This window comes from Drosophila persimilis, unplaced genomic scaffold (assembly GCF_003286085.1).
Source record: "Drosophila persimilis strain 14011-0111.01,24,50 unplaced genomic scaffold, DperRS2 tig00000000-arrow-pilon, whole genome shotgun sequence".
NCBI classification, from domain to species: domain Eukaryota; kingdom Metazoa; phylum Arthropoda; class Insecta; order Diptera; family Drosophilidae; genus Drosophila; species Drosophila persimilis.
Genome location: NW_020825288.1, coordinates 22048489 through 22076286, shown reverse-complemented (window position 1 = coordinate 22076286; position 27798 = coordinate 22048489). Strand labels below are relative to the sequence as shown.

The 27798-nt window shown below is 41.1% G+C and overlaps 1 protein-coding gene across 3 annotated transcripts; it reads left to right on the top strand.

The window, feature by feature from the left end:
• Positions 1–777: 777 nt before the first annotated feature.
• Positions 778–25396, top strand: LOC6591617 (serine/threonine-protein kinase pakA). 3 transcript variants are annotated; one of them, XM_026995423.1, is made up of 8 exons: positions 778–903; positions 1838–2041; positions 7059–7954; positions 12869–13416; positions 17380–17602; positions 18240–18367; positions 19252–19420; positions 23879–25396. In XM_026995423.1, the coding sequence occupies exons 3-8, from the start codon at positions 7519–7521 to the stop codon at positions 24310–24312; spliced, it is 1938 nt and encodes a 645-aa protein (XP_026851224.1). In that variant the 5' UTR covers positions 778–903; positions 1838–2041; positions 7059–7518; the 3' UTR covers positions 24313–25396. The 3 variants fall into 3 exon arrangements, with proteins under 3 accessions (XP_026851224.1, XP_002017119.2, XP_026851225.1); XM_002017083.2 differs by having other exon boundaries at positions 778–909; positions 1888–2041; XM_026995424.1 differs by having other exon boundaries at positions 778–909; positions 1888–2041; positions 23901–24205.
• Positions 25397–27798: the final 2402 nt, after the last annotated feature.

Genomic DNA, 27798 nt, shown 5'->3' with positions numbered 1-27798 from the left:
CAAAAACCCGAACTCGAATGCATTTGATTTCAGGGAAGTGCAAGTGTAAGTGTCAGTTAAATTTACAGACAGCGTGGTGGAAGAAGGAGGAGTGGCAGGAGCAGGAGCAGGAGCTGGAGAAGAAAAAGATGTAGGGGAGCGGAATACAATCCAAATCCAAGGCACTTAATGGTGCACTAAGTGCTTAAGCAAGGCGAGTGTCTGAAGCTGCCTATTTGAACTGTGTCTGCTTCTGTCTCTCTCTCTCTCTCTCTCTTACCCAGTTCCATGGCGTGCGTGCGAGTTTTTGTGTACTTTAGCACTAGGACCCCTTATCTTTCGTCAGCTTTTTGTTCGTCCCTGCATTTATTGCAAGGCCACATTAAAGTGACGGCAATTAACGCGAGCCAGTGTGAACAACATCTTGGAGGTAAGGCTGTGTAAATATGCCAACAAATGTCCATAAAATGCTGCCCTCAAAAGAGAGTCCATGGCCCAACAATCAAGCAATTTAAGGGAGAGCTTCATGGAAGTTCGAAACTGGCGGCAAAGAGAGCGAATGCCGCCTGGAAGGCAGCGCCACATGCTGTCTAACCTTCGACCCACTGTGCTAGGCGCGAAAAGCTCTCTCCCAGAAGCACAAGCGCGCCATTTGCTCCAACTCTGGCACTCGTTCTCGTTTGCCATCGTTTGAAGGAGCTTTGGCTTGGTTTGGCTTGGTTTGGCCCGTCGCCAGACGGCTCGTTCTTCATGGCTTTCAGTGTATTTAGTGCATTCGTTTCGTTCGGTTCGCTCCAACGGTACTCTGTCGTTCGGTGAAAGGACAACCTCAATATAACCCATACAAGTGAAGCACCAACACACACACACGCACTCACGCATCGTCTACATAGGTGCGGCAGGCAGTCAGTGGTAGTGCCAACGGTAACGGTAACGGTTAAAGTCACATTCGACGAGAAGCTTGAAAGTAAAAGTTGTTCAATGTGCAATAACGCTAAATAATAAATAAGCCAAAAAGCGAATATGTATAAAGCCGAGCACGCAACGTGAAAGCACACGGAGCGGAGCCATGGCGTGCCATGCAAATAAAATATGCAACACTCGAGTGAAACAAAAAACGAGAGGAAATATGTTCGAGGAAAATGTGCGAAAGTGCCCCACGACTAATCCATGAATAATCGAGTAGCCCCAAACTAAATAAAATTAAACAAAATATGCATTAAACACGGTCACACTAAGACCCACTATAGCTCCCACCCACTATAGCTCCTCCGTCAGCTGTTCCGTTCTCACCTTTTGCTCTTTGCTTCCTGCCTGACCGCATAACGATCCATCCTCCGTACATCAGTCAAGGCCGCATAACGGTGGAATACTCGCGTACTGCACAGAGCAAACAAAAATACCAAAATATTATTTCAACTTTGTTTTCAGTTTGTTTGGTGGCCAGCAGCCCTGAAGGTCGCCTCTGGAATAACTTTTAACAGTTTTTGTTTTTTTTTTTCAGCTTTAAGAAATAATTGTGAAGGCGCCCTTTTTGGTTGTTTTCCTTTTTAAATTTCGCGGAAAATGTTACGATTTTTCACTCATTTGAACTTTTCCGTTTGAACTTTTTTCAGTTGTGGTTGTGGCTGGGTTTAGGCCCCCCTCTGGGGCACATAAATTAGGGTCGTATTCTGCTTAACCAGGAAAAAATTTGCATAAAAGAAAAGGGCGAGAGAATTTATTAAACGCAGGAATCACACGGCTGAGATATCCTCATCCTCATGCCCACGGACTATTCGCCTTAAACCGAACCTAACTCAATCCCTCCCGCGTCTACATAAAAGGGATACGGCAATAAAATTTACGCCTTTTTTAGAGATTTGAAAGAAAATGCCTAGACATAAAATTCCTTATATTTTTTGCCAGATTAAAATTGATAAAATGTCAGCTTGCAGCTGAAAACTTTTTAATAAAATAAAATCAATTCAAATTCAATCAATCATCAAGCAGCAGAGACAACGACAGCGCCAGAAACCTCAAAATCAACCAACAATCGAATAACAATCGAAGAAGAGGAAAGGTAAAACCGATTAATTTTATGAGCTAATTATCCGATAATTTCTTATTTTATTGTCTAGTTAACACCGATAATCGTGTAATACCCCCAAATAGCACCACCATTCATTCATTCACATATACGTACTCGTATTCGTACGGACAAAAAACCCACACAATTGTGTCATTGTTCGGAAGTGGTTGTGGGGTGAGTGGTTGAGTGGGGTGGGGCTTGATGTTTTGGGTGGTTTTGGTGGTCTAGGGGTGGCTGGGGTGTAGCGGAAGCAACGGGTGGCCAGCGATGGGCTCATTGTTGTATTTATTTATTGTTAGGCTTTTTTTTATTTATCTTTGCTGTGGTCTCGGCATCCAAGCGGTTGGTCAGCGGGTGTTCTACGTTGTGGAACTCAATTTAATTATGAAATTGTTAGAAATTACCTAATGGATAAACATACACCTGAGGCATACAGGTGAGTGGTGGGGGTCAATCAAATTATTGACAGCTCGCTGGAAAAGGGTTATTCAATGGATACGTATTTGGATGCCTCTCAAGAAAAGAGTTGGTAATTAGGAATGGCATATGCATATTTGTACGAACCTTGCCCACAACAGACAGAACATAAAGCATTCACGAAAGAGTTGAAGATGTTGCCTCTTCGCATACTCGTACCATACGAAAATAAACATTACAAGGAAAACATGTATTGAACGGAAGGCTCCACTAAATAGAATGAAAGAGTGATACAGAATGGGATTACAAAGAGAAAGCGGAATTAACATATCTATCGTATAGATTGCTAGGAGCTCTTTCCTGACTGTGTTTATCTTGTCTAGCCATCTGGCCATTCGTTAAAGGGATATGAAAGACATTCAATGCTGCAGTTCTTGTATACGGAATTTAAGAGGTTCATCTAACAATTTTTGGGGAACTACAAAAAGATATAAGCCACCAAGCAGGTAGCGGTGAAAATAGATTTCATTACAAATTACCATTAATGATGTTCGAGAACTTTTAAGTTTTTATTCAATTATACTTTACTGGCTACTTCTTATATTATAAACTGGACTCAGGAAATAAAATCCCTTAACATTGTAATGAATTTTACAAACCTTCCGTTGCCTATGGAGGATTTTAAACTTGAGAAATGATGTTCCCTCTCTAATTAGTTCTTTGCACTCTAATTAAACAAATTATCTTTCCGCATAGCCATCGGGGGTGCTATGACTGGAGGGATTCAGATGTATCCTCTGATATTTATCTACTCCCTGTTTCTTTTCCCTTTCATGCAACATTTTTCTTTCTCTCTAGAAATTTCACTCACATTTCATTTCAGCAAGGTCAAATCGTATTTCTGGGAATGGAAATTTCTGCTCAAAAACGAAACCCAAATACATAAATTATTTTTATTGTACTTAACCTTTTCCATTGCCTTGACTCCTGCCTTGTCTGGCCCAAATCAGCTTAAGTCCCCCAATGAAATTCATAAGCTTACTTTAACATATACATATATACGCATACACGTGAATGTGTTGGAATATGTATATGAGAGTCACCCAAAAAAATGAAACGAGAGCAGCAGCAGCATTAAAGTGGGGCGGCGTAGACAAAGGAAGGCCTTGCTGAGTCCATATTGACACTATGGAACTCGATGAAAATTAAACCCAAGCTCGAGAGTAAATAAATTGGGAAACATTTCAGGCTTTGTTTATATAATGTTGCTCTCCTTGGTTCCGGACTAATCATCAATATTTTATTAGGATTTATGTTTTATTTCACATCCAATACACAATCTGTATACGTATATATTGTTTTACTGGTTAAATGGAAAGTTCTTTGGCATATTTCTTTTTGTATCATCAAGCGTATGGTTTCTTATATTTTTCATTTATCAATTTTAGTCGGAATGTTTTTGTGGGATTAGTTTACTTTTGTTATTATTTCGCCATATGCCATTTTTTAAATTAGTTTTCGTACATGGAATTGTTAACGAACTTTTTAAGAAGTACATAGCTACTTATGTATATTTATCATCTGAGGTATTGATTGTATTACTAAAATCTCCCATGTGCAATTTGTATTATGGTCAGATTGATTCAATCAAATTGAGCGACTAAATGCTTTAGGACTACATCGATGATCACGGTGGTTTTTTGACCCAAATTTATCTGCTTTTCTTGTTTCGATTTTAATCAGCTTATAGCATGTTTTCTTTTTTTTTTTGTCATTAACTTTATACAATAATACGAATATTTCATGTGATTGAAACGAAAAATATTCTTTGTGTTTGCCTTACCATTGACACATTTATTTAATTTGCATTTTTATACTATTTTTTTCTCTGTTTGCAATGAATGGAATATTATGCAAATATTTAACAAATAGCAGGAAATCAAAAGCAAACAAAAGAACCAAATTGATGGGGATTCCATCTGAAGGGAAGGGCCTACACAATTACGAGTAAGGCAACAATTTATGTAGCTGGTCAGTGCTTTGGGGTTGAGTGTTAATCAAACATAATTATGTACAGAGTGGTCGTGCATATTCCATTAATCAGGGAGGACAAGTTACGTCACGGGAATATCGGACGCAGTTTCTGTTTCCTTTCTGTTTGACAGCTGTCACTTTAAATGTCAATTGTGAATGCTCGATATCGGGCAATACTTTTTGAGGGGGTTAAATATAAAACCCATCCTTCAGAGAAAGAGAAGGTGCTCCGAGTGGGCGGGGTGGGCTGGGTACTCACTTTTTAATGGAAATTATAATGAGACGTCGAGCTTTAATTATGCATGGACTTGGACTGGACTGGGCTGTGAAGTGGCTGTCGGTGGGTGGGCTTCGGGGGCTGGTTAGCCGGTCACGCCCTGGCACTCACAACTTAATGCCCGACCATCATCCGTGACGTGCTTAACCCTCGGCCCCTGGACGGACGGACCTTGGCACTAATTAAAACTAACCAGCAACAAAAGCATGGGAAAACCTGCCGAAGAAATATTACAGCAGCCATCACCTTGAAGCTTTTCCCATGCCACTTTTCGACAGTTTTCCTTGCGGGCCCGCTCCGCACCGTCGGCCATTGTTGGATGGAAAAGTTTTGTGGCACATTTCTCTTGGATTTGCCACGCATTGACACTCGCCACGGCATTTGGAAGGGGTGGCCCTGAGGCTGTGGATGGGGCTGGGGCTGCATATTTTGTCAAGCCCCGACATTGCACTTGATGACTTTTCCCGTACCGTACCGCACCGTACCGCACCGTACCCCATGCCATTCCATGCGCTGTTGGGCGCTCTTTTTTCTCTCTCGAACTTTTTAAAGTGCTGCAAACGAAGGGGACGGGGTGGGGGGTGAAAACTTTCCCCAAATGTTGCCAGTTCGTGGGGGCTCAGAGCTCGACAGTTTTAAATGAAACTTTTGCTGTAACTTACACTCTGACGAGTGAGAATTCTGCTCTGTTTTATTCCCTTTCGTTCACTTTTTTCCTCGTTGTTTCGGCTTTTGTTTAACGCTTTATGTGCCATTATTTCGGATGCTGTCAGGGACATTCTATGAATCTTCTTCTCCCATTGTTTTCATACACTTTTGGAGGGATGCAGGGGCTCAGTGGTGACTGGGAAAATGAATAATGAAACTTGTAAATAGACATAATACGATCAGCATAGGGAGACATTAGCAAAAAGTTTTCTGGAAAATGGAATGAAAGTGCTCCCAAGGGACGCCGAATTCATTTTAAGTTTTGCTGAAAGCTCTCTCTGGGCCTGAGGATAGATTAGGAATTTTACATTTGAATGATCTGGAGAGCTGGATAATGATGGGCCAGGACTAGACCTCAAAATTTCACAAATTTCTGAACTATTATTTTTTGAACTGCTTTATCTAGTTCTTAATGTGGTTTTTGGTTTCAAAGAATATTTGATCAGTATTTTATAAAGTCATTTTATCATTTAAGTAATTTATTATCGGCTTAAATTTATAAGTTTTTCGGCAGTAAAAAGATTGAAAATTGATTAGATTTTGCTTACAAAATAATTAATTCCAATAAAATATTATAATATGGTTGGCAATTTGTATGATACGAGTACAGTCCTCTCCGCTTAAGTAGGTTTGGAAATAGTGATCTCGATGTTAAGGATACTTATTATCGTGACTTTTCTAGAACAGATCCTTAAAATCTTGCATCCTCAAAGAGAGAGATGGGTAGGATATTGTCCGGTTAGAAGTTTGTTGGAAGCTCCATTTTGTCCCAGATCCTCACGAGGTTCGGAGACGGTAGAGCGATAAGGCGATTGAATTGTTTATTTCTAAGGCTTTTACAAAGCTTTAAACTTGAAAGTTGGGGCTTCAAATCATTCCCATTTTCCGGCTGAGGCCAATATACGACAGAAATTGCTTAGTTTTTTAAATCTGTGGAGCAAAGCTTATCAGGAATTGTTTCCCAGATATATGTTTATATAAATTTTCAATTTTCGAAATCCCGGTCTTGCTTAAATTCCTAATCAAGTTAGGAATTTCCATTGCATTGGAAAGAGGAAGAACTGTCCAGCCAGCCGGATGTCTTGGCAAATTAGAAATTCCAGAATTCCGCCTTGGGGCGCATTTAATTTATTATTTGTTGACTTTAATAAAAATCACATTACGATATTGCCAACGCAGCGCAAATTTTTGTTTTCTGTTTTATCCTCACGAATTTCGGAGATTTTCCCTTTGGGGTTGGGGTTGGGGTTCGGGTGGGAAAACTGTTGTCTTCGCCAGTTACAGAAACACATTCATAAAGCAAACACTGCCAATCCAAGAAGAGGGACGATGGGGCCACGCGCCGCCGGATAATATATATAGAAAAAAAATCTGTCCTTGTGCCCTACGCCACCTGGAGATGGGGCCCAGGGACAGAAGCACGTGCCGGGACACACACACACACACACACACACACACACAAACGAATTTCCATTTATTTCGACATTGACGTTTGCATTTTTAATGAAATTCCAAACATTTTTAACGCCCCAAAACTGTATTCGTGTTCCTCCTCTTGTCTCATTCTTACAGGCAGCGGCAGAGTCCTGCGATCCACTCCGAGGCTGGTCGAGCCGGGCCCCAGGGCTAATGAAGATGAAGTGATATCCCGGCCAGCTGGAACTGTGTTCGAGCCGAAATTAAACAGAATATAAATCGCTGGAAAAATGGCAGCGATTTGTCAGCATCTGTCGAGCGGAACAAATGCAAAGTAGTTATCTAACTAAAGGGAAAACTACAGAGAGTCTAGCGGACTAGGCGGTAGAACACATACATTACGCAAAACGATTTTCTTTTCATTTTTTTGCTGGCGACCTTTTTGTTGCGGCAATTTCACGCATCGCAGCGGGATGATGGCAGGCGCTAATCAGGCCGCTCCCAGCCACGCCCCTCAGTTATTCCGGCAACACATTTTCAAATAGCTCCAACCCAACACAGAAAAACCCAGAGAGATAGAGTGAGCGAGCGGGTGAGGGCTCAGAAGTGAAATATTATGGCCACTTTTCAAATGGAAATGCGCCAGCAGCAGGAGCAGGAACAGCAGAAGGAGGAGCAACGAACGAATTTAAAGCAACGAGAAACGGCAACATCTGCAACAGCAAGAGCGGAAACACTTGCCACATCCACAGCCAGGAGACAACGACCAGAGCGAGATCAACAGCACTCGGACCCACCAGAAATCAGCACAGATTGCACCAGGCTTTGGCCAGGCACCTGCAATAGCAGCAGCACAGCCAGGGTTAGTGGTTGCGGCAGTGGCAGTGGCAGAGGCAACACCAATCCACTCATCAGCAACATCTCCACCAACAACAACAAAAGCAGAAGCAGCAACACCAGGAGACTCTACGTGGACTGCAGAGGCCGTCAAAGGGCACTGATAATGCTCAGCATGCTCTTTCTTATCATCGCTCTGATATCTGGAAATGGAGGTGAGGGAAATACACTGAACGAAATTCGTAGAGCCTTTTTGGTTGAATTTAGATTGGATCAGCTTATGAACTTATGGCATTTCGATTACAAGAAGAACTTTTTATCAGAAACTCACTTTTTGAACTAAAATATTTGAAATATATATATATAATATTTTATAAGAATATATTTGGTCGAAAAAGAAGGCGAGTTGTGTGCAGATATAGGACTAAGCGGTAAAATATTTTTAAAATATTAAAAAACTTTAATCAAATAGTGCATTAGGTACATAGTAGAGGATAAACAGAGTGCAAGTCTTAACATTAGAGCATAAGTTGCTGTTGTGTTTTTCCCATTTCTCATGACAAGTGCTAGCAAAATTGAGAGAGATCGCGGTCTGCCATGCCTATTCTACCAAAATCCCCCTCTCCGCATTAATCAAGAAATAAATTAGTAATTTTTTAAATGGCAAACAGCTACCCTTTGAAGCGGCTCACAGCATTTTTTTATTTTTAAATATTTTAATAAATGAATAGGTAATTAATTTACTTAACTGTCTGAATTAAAATACAATTATAGTCGTATGTTTACTATTATTAAATTAGCCCAAAATATGAGTGTACTACATACATACTGCGAGCAGAAATAAACTTCATAAAAACTTTATTGAATAACAACAATTTCGCATTCAAATTGGGCTTTTTCCATTCTTAATTTCACAAGTAGGCACTCGCAATCGTAGTTTTTTCTTTCTTTTGCACATGCAAGCGAAGCGCATTTTCCATTACCATTCGCGCAGGAAAATCGGGGAAAACTTTAATCAAATTTTGTGCTCCAGTTTCTTTCTGGGTGCCTGGTGCCCATTCACGAAATAGCAATTGTTGCCAAATTGATTTGACCAATTTCATTTATTGATTTCGATTTTCGATATCATTCATTTTGTTGTCGTTGTCATGCCCAAATGAGTCAGCAGAAAAACCAAACCAAATCAAACCAAACCATTCCGGACCCCGAACCAGAACCAGAACCAGAACCGGCAGCAGGACACACCATCTAGAAAAAGTCGAGAGGGAAAATCTATCAGCATCGAGAGGCCGAGAAGAGAAAAGAAACGAGAGAGAGAGAGAGAGGGGTAGAGATGAGATGGGGGGAGAATCGCTCGGCAATTTTGTGCTTGTCTGGTCCTGGCTTACATAATTTTCATTCTTTCATGTGCCCTGTTTTTCCGTTTTCCGTTTTCCCGGTTGCTGTTCGGTGTTTTGCCTGCCTTTGGGCTGCGTTTTTAGGTTAGGTAATTAATTTTGTGTGCCTGAAAAGTCTTGGGAAATCAATGTTTTGGCCCAGGCCCAGTGTGGCCCGGAGGAAACTCCCAGGCGACGGGCATGTGCCAGGTCCTGATTGAATGGGTGTGAGCCCTGAACCGCCAATATGTGTGAGTGTCGGTGTGTGCGGTTGGTGCTTTTATTTAAGTTTCATTTTTCATATGCCGTGCTCTGCCTTAATGACGAGAGCCCAGCCTGCCTCTGGGCCAAGTCGGTGCCCCAGTCGGGGTATGGAGGGGCGAGAAAGAGGTAAATCATCATTAGGGCCTAATGAATCGGCCAGTCGAGGGCATAGTGCACTAGATCCATAGATAAAGAACATGCGATTGCCAGTTCTGGCCCCCATTCGTATATTCAAATTAAATCACCAAATTTTCTGAAGGCGAAATCAATTCCAGTTCCAGTTCACGATAATATCATTATCTAACTAATGAGTGCATTAGGTATTCCTTGAGGCCAGTAAACGATTATACATCGAATGAAAATGTAATACTAAAGAGACATACAAGATTCTTAATTAATCAGAGGATATTCTTATAGAACTAGTATTATAGTTTTCTTCAGATAGAAATCTATTTACTTTTGATACATATTTTGCATTTGAAAATGATCAGAATTGAGAGAGATTGCGGTTTGCGTCGACAGTCCTAATAGATTAGGTATTTCTTATTAAATAAACAATTCCAGGAAGGTTAAGCTGAAATTGAAGGTTTACCAGACGATATTTAATCTTATTTTTCATTTTGAAGTTCATCAATTGTTGTCCTTGAATAATTCCACCTTATTCCGCGGTCATTCAAGACACTCCAAGGCACTCTAAGCTGCTCCGCGAACAGTATTGATTTCCTACTCAAATTACTGTTGGCGAATTCAAAGAAATTTTTAATATAATTTTGAACACAAACACCGTTCAAATAAAAGAAAAACAAAGAACTGATGGCCCGAGGAATGGCTCAATTCGATACTGAGAACACCTTTGGAGATACCGAGAACTCCGAATCCGAGTTGGAGTTGAAGTTAGAGTCGGACCTGGCCGGAGGGCCAACTGACAAATGGAAACCTTTAAATATTTAAACATGAAGTTCTTTGTGACTTGTGACTGTCACGTGGAATGTAATGGAAGGGCAATGGCTATGACTGAGAGTAGTAGAGGATGAGTTTTAATTTTTTAAGTGAATTCAAAAATTTAAAGGTAACTGCGTTCATATATTTTGTTGTTGTTATGGTTTGTTTTCCACGAAAAGAAGTTCACCTTAGAAGACAGATACGGACACGCACACGCACACACACATACACACACAAATACATCGGAGTTAAAAGTTTTGACATTTCAAATGTTTCTGACAACAACAACCGCAACAGGCCCAGAACCCACCCCTGGAATGTTAATAATAACTGTGCGGGCGTAAAAATGCCAGCAAACCCCAGGACGTAAGAGCACCGACTCCGGACCCGTACTCGTACCCTGAGCAGGACAAGAACAAGCCAAAGACGGAGGCGAGGACGAGGAATAGGACGAGGCTGAGATGAGCAACAGGAACATGCCCTGCGGTCTACTTGTGTTCAAGTTGCTGACGTTGACGACGTCGACGTAACAGACCCGGACACGAGACATGAGCACGGACACGGCAAACGACCCTCTCTCCGATTCGCCGACTCTCCGGTGCTGCGACCTTTGGTACATGACTTTGCGATTTCTGCAGGGCGCTTTTAAGCCAAAAATACAGAAAGAGAGACAAAATAAAAATAAGAAATATTTCTCGTTCGTGGTCTAATTTATGTTTGGCAGCCAACAGCCAACAGCCAACAGTTGACGTTGCGGTCTTTGGTCCCAGGCAGTCAATTTATTTTAATTTCTAGCCAGAGGCGTTTTATTTATTATCATTCTGGGTGTTCCCAGAGACGACCTCTTCTTATTCCCTTATACGGGGCTTGGGTGGAGTCGAGTTATTAGCAACATTGTTTGGGTCTTGCCAATTGAAGGCAGAAAGTAGCACCCAGCATCCAGTATCCAAGCAGCCCGACTGCAGACGCTTGGCCTGTCAATAGCAGTTTGCTTAAATACCAGTGGGGAAAGGGGAAGGAAATTGAGGGGTTGGGAATGTTACTACCATCGGAGGGAGCTCAAGAAGAGGAAGATGATGAAGGATATGCGACTTATCTGGTTGTAACATGGCCAACGGGGCCAAAGCTGATGCTCAGCTAATAGTTTGGGCAGTAAACCAAGAGGGGGATTCCGGAGTTAGACAGATAGAGACAGAGTGAGGGGAATAGACACTGGAGGGAGACAGATAACATGTGCGTGTGTGTGTGTGTGTGTGCTAGAGATGAGAGAAATGCTCGCATTTCGTGACCAGAAGTTTGTGAACTTAGAGATTTGTGCTTACAGGATTTTCTTAGGCAAGAAAAACATATGAAACAAAGCATGAAAAATCAAGATGCAAATGCTAGATCTTGCATTTCTTGACTATTTTTTTGGAAAGAGTCCAACCTTCTATACCTCTAAGTCCCATCACATTTTCAAGCAGGAAATAACTGATTTTGAATATAAAATGAGGATATAATCTTCTATTTGTTACTCCCAATTGGAAAAAATTAAATCTGTTTTCCATTAAAGACAAAGTAAAATCACATCTTTAGCTGTTGTGAGTGACTGCCCCGAATCGCAGTGACTGAGTCACTGGGTGGCATCACCTCCTCTGGGATGCTGGTTGATATCTTCTCTTCCCCGATGCGACGACGTGCACAACATGTTTAATCTAATAAAGTCGCTAGCCAGTCACTGGTTAGCCTTGGCTTCACTTGGCTTTGGCTCTATAAAAATTGCCAGTAGCCAGGGAGAGCTCTGGGAGAGAGAGTGTCATAAAAAGACGTTAGCTGCGACGTAATAAGCGTATCAAGTGCCTCGAGATATATGTATACATATAAACATCCGAATACACATACATATATACTCGAATGTCTAAAGACAGACATATGGGTGTGTGGATCTCTGTGTGTCGATTTCTGGGGTGTACTACATAGAGAGGGGAGCTTAGTTTTTGGGCCAGACGCTGTGGCGTCCTCGTAGCTAAGTGATGGATAAATGCCGGATAAAAATTGCTCGTAACTACGACAACAACCTACATGTAACACTCCCCAGACCAGAGGGCGAATTCTCTTCCATATACTCGTACATGTTAGCGGGAAAACATGAAAATTTGATAAACGAAAAATTGCAAACAAGCCCCCCAAAAAATAGAGGGAGAACAGAACGAAAAGTTCAGGATTTACCTCCGCAGCAACAAAAACAAAACAAAATAAGTTTCAACCATAGAAAAAGTTGTGCCTGTGTGCCAGTGTATGTGTGTGCGTAATTCGCTAATTACCTAAATGGTTGCCACAAAAGGTGGCCAGAGGTGGAGTCATATTAAAAGTTTGGCCAAAACGAGTTACAAGGTTTCCAATTCGGGTTTTGCGTATGGGGATCAACTTTTTGTCGGCACTAAGCGTAAGCCGATAGAGTCGATTGAAGGACTTTATGGCACAGTTTTCTGGGGAAGGGCTCTCTGAAGCGAAATTGAAAAAAAAACATTTTCTAAATCTGCTTCCTGTCCCTCCTTCCCATTGCAGTGTTTGCCGCACAGCGTGACTCAAACAAATCGAAGGATATGAGCAGCAGTAATAATGCCATTCCGAATGGTGGAGCAGGAGCAGCTGGCGTGGGAGAGGCCTCCCAGTCGCCAGGAGGTCCCAGTGGTGTCGCCGGAAGCGGAAGCATGAGCAGCAATAGCAACAATGCCAACGGAAATAACAAAAATGGCCATGCAGCTGGAGGAGGAGCAGGCCTCTCACCAGCCTCCGAGTCCAGCTCAATGACAACCGATGCCAGCAGAGCGCCCAGCTCTAGCTCCAGCTCTGGATCTGGCTCAAGCTCTACCACCATCACTGGCATTCCTAGCAGTAGCTTGCACAAGGCCAGCAGCAGCAGCATCAACACAATTGCCTCACAATCGGGAGCCGCATCCGCATCCGGCATCCATCGCAACAGCATCGACCTGATGGAGGAGGCACGCAATGCGGGACCCTACTTCGACAAGGCCGTCTCCAAGAATGTCACCGCCCTGCTGGGCAAGACGGCCTATTTGAACTGCCGCGTCAAGAATCTGGGCAACAAAACGGTAAGCTCGAGAACCTCACTAAATGGTTGTCATTATAGCTATGAATGATATCAATTATTACTAGAATTTAGAGTGGAAATGTGTACCCTTATGAGTATATATTCATACGACTATTATAGTATGTAAGTGATCGGTAAATAATGTACATGGTATACCCCTCGTGCAGTATCTTTTGCATCAATCTGGTTATATTTGTCCATCCCCAAAAGATTTATTACTAGAGGAGAACTGATGTGGGAAGATACATCAGTTCCTGCTTGAATAGTTTGTATGCAGCGAATGAAATGCCTTCAAGAATAACCTTCATTCCGGTTACCGAATAAACCTTTGTTCTGAGCTTCTGTTTTTTCACCTGCGGTTTCCGCCATTATTTATCATTATTTTTGTTTAATTGCTTTTATTAATTTTTATCATTCGAATGTCATTACTTTTGTAGAAGCAAAAACATGCTTCGCTGGTAAAAATCGTGTACCATTATTTCAATGGTTAAATTTGGTGTTAAATTTGGAGATACCGATCTGTATCCACACATATGTAAGACTGTTTGAAGCTAGTTATTCCTTCATACCTCTAGCTTCCCTGCCGTATAAAAATCTACACATCTGTGCGATAGTACCTACTTTAAGTACCACTGTACTTGAAATTGTAAACCCATCTTCTCTTGGTTGTGTGTTGCCTGGCCGTATTTTTCAAGTGAAGTAATTTGTGGGCATGAGCTGACGGTTTTATATTGTAATTATCATGTAATTCCTTTGCCAGTGCCATCAAAATGCTATTTGTAAAGCAGGGTTTCCCTATGAGTATTCTCTTTTTTTTTTTTTTTTTCGGGGGGAGGCGACTAATTAGCACGTTGACTGCGCCCACATGCTGGCTAGGGCCGACAGGGGGTGCATGGTTGGTGGCTAATTGTTCCGCTCGCCAAAGAACAAAATGATTAATTATACCCAAACAGGAAACAGATTTTACTTTATTCAACTTTCGTCGTGTGCGGAAGGAAATGCCGCAAACATTTCACAAACACACAATCTCTCCAGGACCCACCGCAACACCGCAGAACTTCCGGCCACGGGGCTTCATCCACCTGGGCCGTCGCTGCAGAAGGAAAAACTATTCAAATGAGGGGAAAAGCCCACGAAAATGCTTTCGTTTTGTTTTGGGTTTCTCCGTTTTGGGTGGAGCTGGGCCGTGGCCGTAGTCATTCGGCTTCGGTCACTTCCGGCGGCGTCGGCCTGAGCCGGAGCAGGTCTCTGCCCGTTTTTCCGATAATAATATGTTACTTGTCCCGCCGGGACATGCCAGGACATGCCAGGACCTGCTATTCTCTGTGCTCCGAGCGCTGGCAGGCAGTGATTAGCTTTGGGTTTCGGCCGGTTTGAGTTTGCGGTTTCGAAAACTAATTTGCGTGATTATTAAATTGTAGAAAACGGGGAAAGGGCGTAGGAAACCCTTGGTTTCTACTGCAGGCAGGCAGAAAGAGGACAGGACTTTCCACCTTGAGGTAGGACAATGTAAAACTTTTCGCATGAGGATGTGCGGGCAGATAACTTCATTAGATGTGTTAAATGGGATAACTTCATCGATCTCTCGCTCTCCATTCAACCCAATGGAAGGGTTAATTGATAGAAAATTTTTTAAATTGTTCAGAGTTCGCCAGGACTTTACACATATTCAGATTCATGACAGGAGGTTTGAGGTGGAAAGGAGTGATAGGAAGGCAGCCAGAATCAAAGGAGAGAGATCAAGGAGTTTTATAGTTTATGCGATTTTCTTGGTCTTACATTCTTCTCCCTACTTTTCTGCCTTTATCCTTAAATTCTAATATACCTTTCTAAATACTATACGTTTTTACCCAGTAAAAACATGAAAATTATATCCGGCAGACAGCTTACCAAAATATTCATTCCATTCTCCGCCCTCAGCGCTTAACTGCAAAAAAAAAGATATAAAGTAACCTGTAAAATGAAATACATTCATTTGCTTGGGTTGGCAGCTTAAAATCTAATTAGCTTTCTGTGCTGCGGCGAGCCACAGCCGAGCCACAACCCCAATGTCCCACCCAATGCCCCACCCACTTCCGTAATTTTCCTGTGTCTCCCCATTCCCTTCTAACCTCACAGTCATCCCCACCTGGAGTAATACATCATTGCTGCTGAGATTTGGCAGCACCTGAGTGAGCGTTAAGCTGGTCTGGGAGGAGCCGAGGAGCAGAGAAATGCGAGCGAAGAAAAAGAAAAAAAGGAAAATCCCTCTGTCTTACGATTACGCTTGTGTGTGTGTGTGTGTGTGTGTGTGTGTGTTTGTGGGTGTGCTTTCCTTCACACCGTCCATAATGATAAACAGCGAACGGATGCTGATGGTCTCTACATTATTAATGACGTTTTTCATTTGCGCTTCGCTCAGGAGAGAGGTTTATGTTTGGTAGAGCTACACCTCGAAAATTTCAGAATTTTCTTTATGATTCTAAAGGAAACAAGCGAGAGATTTTAAAGGAGATGTCGATGGAGCTTTACAGCATCAGGGCTCTCATCAGTTTTATCATGCAATGTTAATACGTGGCTCGAAAAACGATTCTGAATTGAATCTACTTTTTAGGATAATGTCAAAGTATAGCTATTTGGTATATAAATTAACTTCTTCTGCAGATAAATATGTACTCCTTTCGAATGATGCCATTCTTCTGTTAGTTCATTTTCCTTCTATTTTCATTAGTTTTCTCTAGATTGAAATCCCTCTAAATTGTATTACTTTTTACTTCCAAGCCTTTGGCCTGGCTGTGTTTTGCCATAATATATGTCCCTTTTCTCGCCTGCCAAATTGAGCTGTAAAAAAAGAAATCTTTTCAGATTTTGATGTTTGTTTTTGCAAGCCAAAAAAAAAAAATAAATAAAAAATATGGAAATATATTGATATGGCAGACAATTTTACGATACTGTAAACAAGCTTAATGGCCATAAAAAGTGGGAAATGGTATGAATGGGGGGACTAAAGGGAAAATGTTTGCGGTTGGTTTTTCAAGATGGAGGCTGTCTTCCTGGGGCTTCCTCCTTCTTATGCTTTATACTTTGGGACTTTTGGTGTTAATTACATGGAACTTTTGCTTAAGCAGCTGCCAAAGTTTACCTTTGTGTCTGCTAACTAACACCTGGTCCTAGGCCCCCGCCTTAGCCCCCCTAAGCCATCGCTCATCCTGCACCCTTCGGCCCGCCGTCTGGTACGCCGCTGTGTTTCTTGTCCATTAACTTTGCCAAAGTCGTAGTCGTCGTGCTCGTCGCCGTCGTCGTCGTCGTCGTTCATCGTTAGGCAGGATGTTACTAAGCTGTTGTCATTGAAATTGAAAATGCTCACAGCTGACGTATGACACGCAACACAGTCGGCACAGGACACGGCGTCCTCCAGCACTCCTACCACTCCCGCATGCACTCCCACCAGTCCTTTCAGCACCAATGCTTGAAGGCCTGCCAGGACCTCAGGCAACCCCTAAATCAGCGTCACTTAAAAATGTTTCGCCCCCTTCTCGGGCTGTGGCCGGGGCAAGGAAAAGTTGAGCATTAAACAGCAGGTGGTTGCCGAATACATACAGACATGCAAAATACATACATATATGAGTGTATTCCTGAGTCTGAGTCGTATTCCAGCTTCAATTTGTCGGCCTGATGAGGGTGAGCTGCCTAAGACGCCCCTCCCTCCACACTCTCATGTCAAAGTTTTTTTTTCCTTTTGCCAAACAACAACACGAGGCATAAAGAAAAATTGGGTAAAAAATCATATAAAATATTTCGAAATAAATTTGCATTTTACACGTGTGTCTGACACAAAAGGCTGCTGCCTCTGACGCATCCCCTGGAAACCCCTTGGACTCCAGTGGTTGCGTATGAAATTGACTTTTTAAACTGTTTGTGCCCCAGAATCTCGGTTCTCAACAAATGAAATGCTATTCCCTTTCTATCCGTCGCCTCTGTGTAGATGCTGCTTCAGGTGTCTTGGGTGCGACATCGGGACATACACTTGCTGACAGTGGGCCGGTACACGTACACGTCGGATCAGCGCTTTCGGGCCATACACCAGCCGCAAACCGAAGACTGGATGCTACAAATCAAATATCCGCAGCATCGTGATTCTGGCATCTACGAGTGCCAGGTATCAACCACACCGCACATGAGTCACTACATTCACCTGAATGTTGTTGGTAAGTTTTTTTCAGTGTAAAAAAAAAATGAAAGATCTGAAGGGAGAGCATAAGTGGTCATTGTTATATGTACATATCTCTTCTCAGCCAAAACCTCTCAATTATTTCACAAATCAAATAAATTAATATTTGCACTCGTATAAATTACGATAAAGTATCCATAGAAGCAGCTTCAAGAAATCTCAAGACGGAACTCAAGGCGAATTTAATTTATAACCTTCCACAGAGGAGGGGTTTCCGCTCTCCTCTGGAACTTTTCCCATTTAATTATCGTTGAGTTAAATAACAGTTGAAATAAGTGTAAAAGCAAAATATTTCCATTTCCATTTCGTTTTGCTGGCACTTCAATTGCTTCATTTCAAAGGATGGAAATCATTTCACCCTCACAATATGAGGAAAAACGGGGAGCTGAGAGAGAGAAGCATATTTCAATGAGGGTAAGCGAGAATCCTTTGAAATTCTCACACCTCTCTCTCGGTTCAAGTGCCCACCAAAAGGAAATTCCTTCCCAGCTAATTGTTATTTTACTCCACAGCTAGTACATTCGAAATGGAAATGCGCTTTGTTTAATTATTTTTACTGATTTATTCTACCTTTGGTTTTCACAATTTCACATTTTCTCGTATTTTTCTTTCAGAACCCTCGACGGAAATAATCGGCGCCCCCGACCTGTATATAGAGAGTGGATCGACTATAAATCTCACCTGTGTCATACTCAACTCACCGGAGCCGCCGGCTTATATCTTCTGGAATCACAATAATGCAGTGAGTTGAAGTCCTTTACCTTTGCCTCCATTTTTCGGGGAGGACATGCAATTACTTTGGGGTATCATTATCGCTTCCCCTTTGGCCCGAGACCGAGCCCTGCCCAGGGAAAGTCTGACAGAGAACCCTTTAGTGTTCAATTTAGTAACTTTTAAATTAGCTTTGCCGGGCCAAAACTTTCCTTTCGCTCTTTTTTTTTTTTTATTTTTTTATTAGGTAATGCCATTTAGGAAGGGAACCAGACGGACAAATGGACGAGTGGACGGGTGGACGGGGGCTTGAAAAGGGTTTTTGGTTTGGGTTTTAAATGGATTTTGGTTTTGTTCCGTCTCTGAGCCACGTTTTAGTTTTCCACTTTAGGTGTGTTTTCCTCACACTTCATGCCTGGGCTTTTGGCTTATTGTATTGGGAATTCGCAGTAGGGCCCCAGAGAGGGGAGAGGGTGAAATAGGGGCTGTGCTCTAAGGGTTGACGGTCGTCGCCATTGTTATGCCTTTTCTATAGAGCGAGCTGACGACGAAGAAAGGGAAAAATATTGCCATTAGTGCCGGAGATTTTTCTCTCTCTCTTTTTCTACTTTCTTTGTGCCCCAAAACAGATTTAATTTTATTGTTTTGTTTCGGTTTTATTTGCAATCATTCTTCCCTTACTTTGCATATTTCCTGCTCCTCTTTCTTATCTTCTCTCCCGTCTCCACTCTATTTTATTTATTTTAATTTGCCAAGTGTGCAACAGTGCGTATGCGTAATCTTGATTCTGTTTTATGGCTTAGAAAATGTTTATAGCGCAGAAAAACGAATCCAAGTTTTTTCCCCAAGCAAATTTGTGGAATATCTTTTATGACTTTTGCTAATTTGTCGCTGGATTTCCATTCTCATCCGCAGATTATCAACTACGATTCGCCGCGCGGCGGCGTTTCGGTGGTGACCAATAAGGGCGAGACGACCACATCATTTCTCTTGATTAAATCGGCGCGTCCGTCGGACTCGGGGCATTATCAGTGTAATCCATCAAATGCAAAGCCCCGCAGCGTCACGGTACATGTGCTCAATGGTAAGTAAAATAAACGACAACAAAACCACCACCCAAGAGAAATAGGACCACCCATACACAGGATCCGAATAAAACAATGGTGGACGAAAGGGATAAGCCCAGAATTTGAAAATGCACAAAAATGTGAATGAGACAATGAGAATGGTAATGGGTTACACCATAGCTATTGGCCTGACCCGGGGTAGACAATACGAGTAATGGGAAGGCAACAGATAGTCGTAGGGAGACGAAACTGAACTGCAAAAGAAAGAGTGAAAGAGGGATTAGAGGGATAAAATGGTGTATAATAAACTTATCAAAGGTACTCAAAGCTCATTTCTGCACCAAGGAATAAAGGATAACTTTGAACGAAAGTTGCTTCTAATCATCGTAGGTAACAATTAGGTGATGGTCTAGTGGATAGGGATTATATATGTACATACGCAATCAATAATTTGTGCATTAAATCAACTGTCAAATATTCAATTCTAGTATCAGGGATCGTTAGGATTATGAATTGTATAATACAAATTATGAAATAAATTTATCGACTTATTCTAACAGGTACTGCATTTAAGTTTCGTTTTAATTTGTATCAGCACTTAAACATCGGAAACCGATTTACAGTTGGGGTGTTTTCCTTTATTGTTGCATCATTAAACTCATCATAAATCAACCAAAAGCGTTTCACTTAAACTTTTCCCATTAATATTGATATGCTCACAATTTCATTGTAACTTTACTTTGCAACTTTCAATTATTTTGTACATCGTAAAGCTGCCAGGCTTTCCATTAGAAATTGAAACATTTACTGAGTTTATTTAAAGTATTATGTTGTAGCTCATTGTAGCTACAATACATTTTTGGGGTTAAGTACTTCAAGTTACTTTACTTTGGGGTTAAGTACCATAAGCCACTATCGCCTTTGGCGAAAACTATTATAAACTGACTTTTATGAAGTGTGATTTTGTAACAAAGAATACTTCAAGGCTTTTGTGTTTAAAAGATAATCTGAAGCAGTGCTGGAGAGGCATTTAAGTTTATTTAGGAGAGCTTCAAAGGATGGAGTGAGGCTGCAGATGAGTAACAGTTACCTTAGGACATAATGTTAGTTACGTGTATTTTGAAACCATTTAAATATATGTAGATACGAAGAAGAACATCCTATGAACATCACTCAATGCACACCTGTAATAGTGGGTTAAATAATCAACAAAGAAATGCATACGAAAGTAAGAACTACTTAGCTATTCCCACACTACCAACTAGAGACTGAAAGATGCCAGAGGATTTGTGTCTAAGACCTAGAAAATAGATCGCAATCCCCTTAGAACAGGCTAATGCTTTCGCCCGAGCCTGAGTCAGCATATCAATGGTGGAAATCTGCCCAAAGGCAGCCATAGAAATTGCAGCTGTTGAAGCTCCACGGGGCACCCCGAGAACTGACACAAAAGCAGGAGAACCAGGCCAGAAGAAAAACACGAGAGAAAATAGACAAGAGATAGGGGAAAGCTGAAGAGTAAGTAAGCACGAAAGAGGTGACAATAACTAGCCAACAAAGTGTTGTTTAAAGTGAAAGACAGACTAAGTGAAAACACCAACAAAGGCAGCTAAGAGAGCGTGTTTTGGCCACCCCCAAGGAGGAATCGATTGGCAACCAATGAACAAATATTGATTAGTGGATAGCACAGCCAAGTATTCGGATGGGGATGCTGCCGGGGTGTCTATTTCAATATTTCCACGAATATTCAACGAAAACCAGATGAGCTCAGCTAAGTGAAAACTGCTAAAAGTGGCACGTGGAAATTATACGGAATGGAAAGACAGCTTCCCGCTGTCGCCCACCCGTTTCCCTATCCAGCGGTGTAATGATTATGCGCCCCGACCCCTTCATTTTTTTTTTGTATACCCATCTTCCCTCTCTACAGGAAACCACTCCGCCTGCCATCATCATTTGCAGAACAAACGTAGCCATGGGGGCTAAAGTTTTGGGATGCGGAAGCTACACTCTTCTCTGTAAAGTATGCGAACTTTGTCGTGTAACTCGATATGAGATTGGGGTAGTCATAGTGTTGAAAAGGGATAAGTTATCCATAAGGTTATTTTTATACAACAATAATATTGACGTAGCGTAGGAGAGTGTGGAAACAATTGGGTAATAGGTTCAATCATATTTGCATCTTTGACACTCGTACTTTATTCAATATTCTATTCTTTAGTAAACGCGTAAGTATTTCATAATAAATCCTTACAACAATCACCAATTGACTAAAAAAAATGCAAGCTTAGGGGAGAGCACTCTTCCCCCCTTACTTTCTATCCCTTTCTTCAAAACTTTGTGTAACTTTTTGAAAAATAAAAAAATTTAAATCTGCTTCTTTGCAGCCAAAACAAACAAAAAGAGTATTTAAATTTACTCAACTCCCGGGCCAAACTTTTGGGGTCCTGGCCCCCACATGCAGTACGAGTATCTGGCACGCGTGCCACATGAAAATTATGTTTATGTTACACTCTCCCCCGGTGCCCCACCCGTCCCTTGGTGACTGTCTAGGACGAGAGCACAGTTTGGCTCACTTCCACTTCCTGTGCGACTTTCACTAATGTCAAGTTGTCGTCGTTGTCGCAGCAACCGTGTCTGCTAGATAATGTCACACGGTGTTGTCTTTTGCTCGGAAAAGACGCCAAAGCACACTACCAAACACCCACACACACACACATGTATGAGCACGAGAGGGGTACTCATCCCTGGCGCCATATTGTGCATGCAATGCGCGTTGTTTCCGTTAACTGCTTTGGCACACTTGTTTCTGATTATTATTATGTTTTGTATCTTGTTCAGTCCTGTTCTGTTCAGATCTCTGATGTTCTGGTAGTAGTCCTGTTCTGTCGCTCTGCTACTTTCGCCATTGTTCTTTGTCGCTACAGTTTGTTTTGTTTGTTAGTATTATTATTATTATTATTATAAGGCCGTCAGCATTGTTGTTGGCTGTTAGTATTTGTATATTCTTGCAAAAGGAGGGTATTATGATTTTGCACAGATGTTTGCAACACATCTGTGACCTCAAAAGTCATGAATGCTTTTAATTGTTAATTTTATAGCGTTGCAAATGGTAGCTTTATCTTAAGCAATATACAATTTAATATAAATACATATATGACAAAAAATAATAATATTTTATATGGTTTTGCCAGGGTATGTAAAGTTTCGGTTCTTTGTGGAGTTTTTGTTTTTGTCATCGTGTTGCAATGCAAAACTTTTTCACTGGCTCTTCTCCTATGGAGCTCCTCCTTGTGCTACTGGAGCTTCCCATTTCTTTCTGCTTCACTTTTAGCATTACTTTGCTTTTTATTGTTTATTGTTACCTGTTTTCCTCCCTCCCCCACGCGAACAGAGGGAGAAAGTGAGAGCGAAAGGGAGACATGGGGACAATACGAAGCCCGGGAATTGTGTTTTTGTTTGGCTTGCCGCATCAGCATCGACATCGACATCACCATCAATGGGGTCAGGAGCTTTGTCGGGTTCACTTTCAGTTGGGACCCCAAAGGATAGTGGTCTTAAAGTGCCAGCCGAGACTTTCATTTCCATCCCAGACAGCTGCAATGTACCCCCAAAAAGGTCCTGTTGACTTTTAACGAGCTCTAATGGATGCGAAATGTGTCAGAAGGTTTATGGAAAGATAATTTCCATACCTTTTGGAATTTAAAACCACAGCCATCAAAAATTAGTCGCTAAAATGATAAATATTGGACTTATAAAAAATATTTCTAAAATTAAATCAAGTATTTCTGAATTTGAGCGCTCTTCAGGAGAGCTCTAAATGGGATTATGTATTTGCAAGATAGAGGTGGTTGTGCATTATTTTTGCAAAAGCAAGTCGAAGCCTGGTAAGCCTTGTTTACGTTACTTTGCACCGCAGCGGAGTCGCCTTTCAACACCTGTGTATGAGGGCTCACCCTTCCCCAGCCATCCACCATGACCCCCAGCTGCAGTTGTCTCTCCCTGGCTTTTGCTGTTGATAAGTTGTAAACAGTCAATGGTTTCAGTGACAGAAGTTGTTCGTTGGCTGTAACGGGAGAATCCTGTTTGTTAGTTTTGTTTGTGGGCTTGTTGTGCTGTCGTTCTGGTGTTCTGGTGTTTTGGCTTGTGCAACTTATTGTATGACAATCTTGGCATTGTTTTCTGTTTTTTGTTTTCGGTTTATCTGTGCAGTTTGATTGTTTGACAGCTTTTTGGGGTCGCCCCGCTCTCTGTTGGAGCTGGTAATCCGGTTAGTGTTGGAGGGGATTATACATATATGGTATACATACGAATGCGATGTTAATTCGCTTTACGTTTTAATGAAAATTCCACGTTTACAAGGACACCTACTCTGTACTCTATACATACTTATACCTGCACACAATTTTCGTTTCTTAATCGCTTTCAGTTTCGCCCAATGTCTGAGTATGAGAGCAGCAATAAAGATGTAAATTAAACAGGTGTTTCTCATTCCGTTTCCAGGGGAGTTCCCAGCAGCAATGCAGCACGCGGCACCAGCGCATCCTCGCCACTCGCTCACTCGCTATCTCTGTGTGTACCTGTGTGTGTGCTTCTGCACCTGGGCGCTTGTCGGACGCTCCACACGCTCCTCGCTTCGGCAGCTCGTGTCGCCTCCGCCTACCGTCGGCCGAAGCGTGTCCCAGCCGGCAGTGTGTCCGTTTGTGGGATTGGTGGCATGCGACAGCTCCTCGAGTGCATTCTGAGTCTCTGCTGCTGCTGCTGCTGTTGCTGCTGGCATTGGCAGGGCCGGAGACCATGGTGCTGGTGGCAACCGCAAGAGGAGCAGCTCCTGCCACAACATGAACTTCAATCAAGGAAGATGGCACTGGAGACGGACACGTTAAGGCAGGTCTTTGAGGCGGACATAAGGTGAGCGATCCCTAGACCCGCTCCACGCTAAACCAACAGCTCTACACCCTAGACACACTGTAACTATAATAACTATAACGTATCTTATATGAATATACATAAATCTAGTGGCTATTGGGTTTTTCTATGAATCAGCGACGTATACGTAATATTTAGCACAAAATATGAATGATAATACGAAAATCAAGCCAAGTTGTCGCCTTTTTTTCTATGTACGACTTTGTATCATACAATGAAGCTGTCTACGTTTTCGGTTAACTAAACCTTTGATTGGAAATTGTGTATATAGGCTGCATAGCATACCTAGAGTCGCTTTTTCAATTGACTATGATACTCTCCTTTCCACAACTATGAAACTTTTATAGAACAATACCAGACAAAAAACAGAAAAAGAAAAGAAACCCCAAAAAGAAAAACGATTTTCCCCACTGTAAACGCTTCTCGACTGCCATTTTGTGACTGTTTCCTTCGAAGGCAAGGCGAAAACTCTCATTTGCATTTGGTCAAGTCCTAATAGACAGATAAATGTTCAAAAAAGGAAAAAATATAAAAAGATTCAACTTCAAATACAGCATAAACCAAAAGGAAAAAAAAATAAAATAAACACTAGCAATACACGTGGCAAAAACTGTAAAATATAAAAGGAAATTCGAACCTAGAGGGAGGGAAATTTAGCTACAAGTTAATGCGAAACGAGAGAAGGAGAGTGTTTGTTCTTTTGGCTGGTAATGCATCTGAATGGTTAGAGACTAAGTCATGAAATACATAAAGAGTAACCCTCGAATAAGTTTTTTTCAGTTGTGTTTTGTGTAATGTAAAAATTTAATAAACATAATTAAGTACGAGTATTAACCAAAGTGCAGAGGAGAAGACACGTAAGACAGGAACGGTTTGAGTATAGGATACAATCGGCATAGATGGAAATTTGTTGCACATTTCATAAATTTATTTGTTGTTAATAAATGCGAAAATTAGACAAGTGTTAAATAAAACCATCTAAAACAGAAAGGGACAATGTTTAAATATATACACAAAAAAATGCTATGAGTAAAAGGTATTTTAAAGCTAACTTCTAAAGGGAATTTCCTTTAATTTGTTCGAGTGTTTTCACTTTTCAATGGTTTGTTTTCCTTTCATCTTCTTATTTTTTGTGTATTTCTAAAATTCTGCGCTTTTGTCTGTCTAGTTTCTATCATTCCACGAATCTTTGCCATCGAGCACACATAAAACTAATCAAAAATCAAATAGACGTAAACGAAATAAAATCCATTTCAGTGTTAAGCGAATGCAAGGCACATTAACAAAGAGTTACAGATATAAAAAAAACTAAAAACTATTGATAGAAATTAAAGTGAAAAACAAAAGAAAAAAGGAAAAGTTTCATTAATCAAGCTAAGCAGTAAATAAAATAAAACAGAAAACAGAAAGCTATTGAAATCCAGCAGGAGTAATCAGAGGCATCCAATCGAAAAATCCGAAACCAAAACCAAAACCCAGCCCGACATATGTATTTTCCATAAGCTTTTTTCCAATTACCATGTAAAATATCGACATTGCAAATACACATTCAATATCTATTCAGATGAAATTTCAAGCGAGAAAATTCTGTATACATAAAAACGAATTCAAATTAGAATTCCCATTGTGTTTGATGAGGCGTTTTATGGCCATTCGATATTTATTGCAAAAATTCTGTCAAACAGTTGATTATCAAGCATCAAACACACGCCCATCCCATGCGGAATATCTAAGGTGTTTTCTCCATCACTCTGGTCTTTCTCTCTGGGAAATTCCCATTTGCCTCAAGCATTTGGAAAAGTGACAAATTCTTAAGATACTTAAATTCTAAGCAAACAAAAAATAAGGAAAAACATTTAACGAAAATAGAAAAAAAAACAGATAACTAATAGAACGCATAAAACTGAAGTAATATTGTATATGTAAATGTGTATTTATAAAACTATTATATAAAAAATTATATACATATATATATACATAAATATATATATATATATATATAAATTAAAGAAAAATAGATTATTTAACACACGGAAGAAGGAAAAAAAAACTCGAATTAACAATGTTATTAAAGCTAAACAAAAGTAAAATTTGAAAGTAACTTTCAATTAAATATGAGCAAATACGATAAACCGAAAAACGAAAACGACAGAAACCTAAAATGAAATCTTTTAAAAGTGTAAGAATTTAAAATGTGCAAAAACAAAGAATCGAAAGGAAGGAAAAAAAAACTGAAAAAAAATAAAACTAAAAGAAAACTAAAGCATATTATGTCAACTGTTAATTGAGTTGTTTTACTGGTTAGAGTGGGAAAATGGGGAAAACAAAAAGGTAATAAATTACGGGTAAGTAAAAGTAAGACTGAAAGTGAAGCGAATCCTGGCTGGCCAGCAGCTAAATGCTTGGAAAACAAAGGCAGGAACCATTTTTCATGCCTGGACAAAGGACCAAACACACTACACAGTAAGTGAGTGAGAAGGAGAGAGCGAGAGAGCTGCCTAGAAGATGTAACATAAACGATAACATAATGAAATGAGATTAATCATACGACGTGTATGCCTGCCCACTGGGAGGCATAATGAATGCCAATCCTTGCAGCACATTACACACACACTTACTTGACTAACATGATGTAGATTTCCCTGTGTATACGTAGACCTCTGTTCTGCGATAACTCTATCCTGCTATGCTGTTTTGCCCATTACGATACTTTTGGCGGCCTTACGTTGCCGTTTTCATTTTTTAATATATATTAGCACATAGTCAAACAGTTGAGCGCACGCTGATGGAAAATCAATACATAAGGCCTCCAATCTACCGCCAAACCGTCCTCCCTCTCAGCAATCAGCCCCCAGTCAGTTCTAGTGGACACTGGAAGGTACATATATTTTATTGACGAAAAGTTTTAAGTTGAATGCAAGGAAGAGAAATGAAGGAGGGTTGCACGGATATTCAGTGCGATATTCCATGGTGATATTGGGCCGGGGACAGTGGGTCGGTCGGACTTTATGCAAAACCACTCAAGGACAAGTGGGCAATAAGCGAAAAACTTTTATTGTTTTATGTTGGCGAAAGTTTTCGTGCTGCTGCTGCTGTCGTGTCGAGTACAAGCGGCATCATAATGTTTCATATATTATGTCCAGGCTATATAATTCCCTCTCCTTTATGCATGAGTTTTCCCCCCCTGCTCGACCTGCTCTCAACCTGCTCTCTATACATTTCCATGTGTAATTTGGCACTCTCGAGTGCTGCAGCAGCAAATTGCAATTGGATGGCGGAATGGAATGAGATAGTTTTGGGTTGCTCTGCGTACATATGTACATATATGGTTCGTTTGGGATGGCTGTGAGGAGGGTAAGTAGATGGGGGAGTACATATAATGCGCCAGTTCTATGGTACTCTAGGTGTTAATAGGCTGTTTATGGCTGTTGCGCAATGTGTGACCTATACGCTAGTCGCAACAACTAAATGT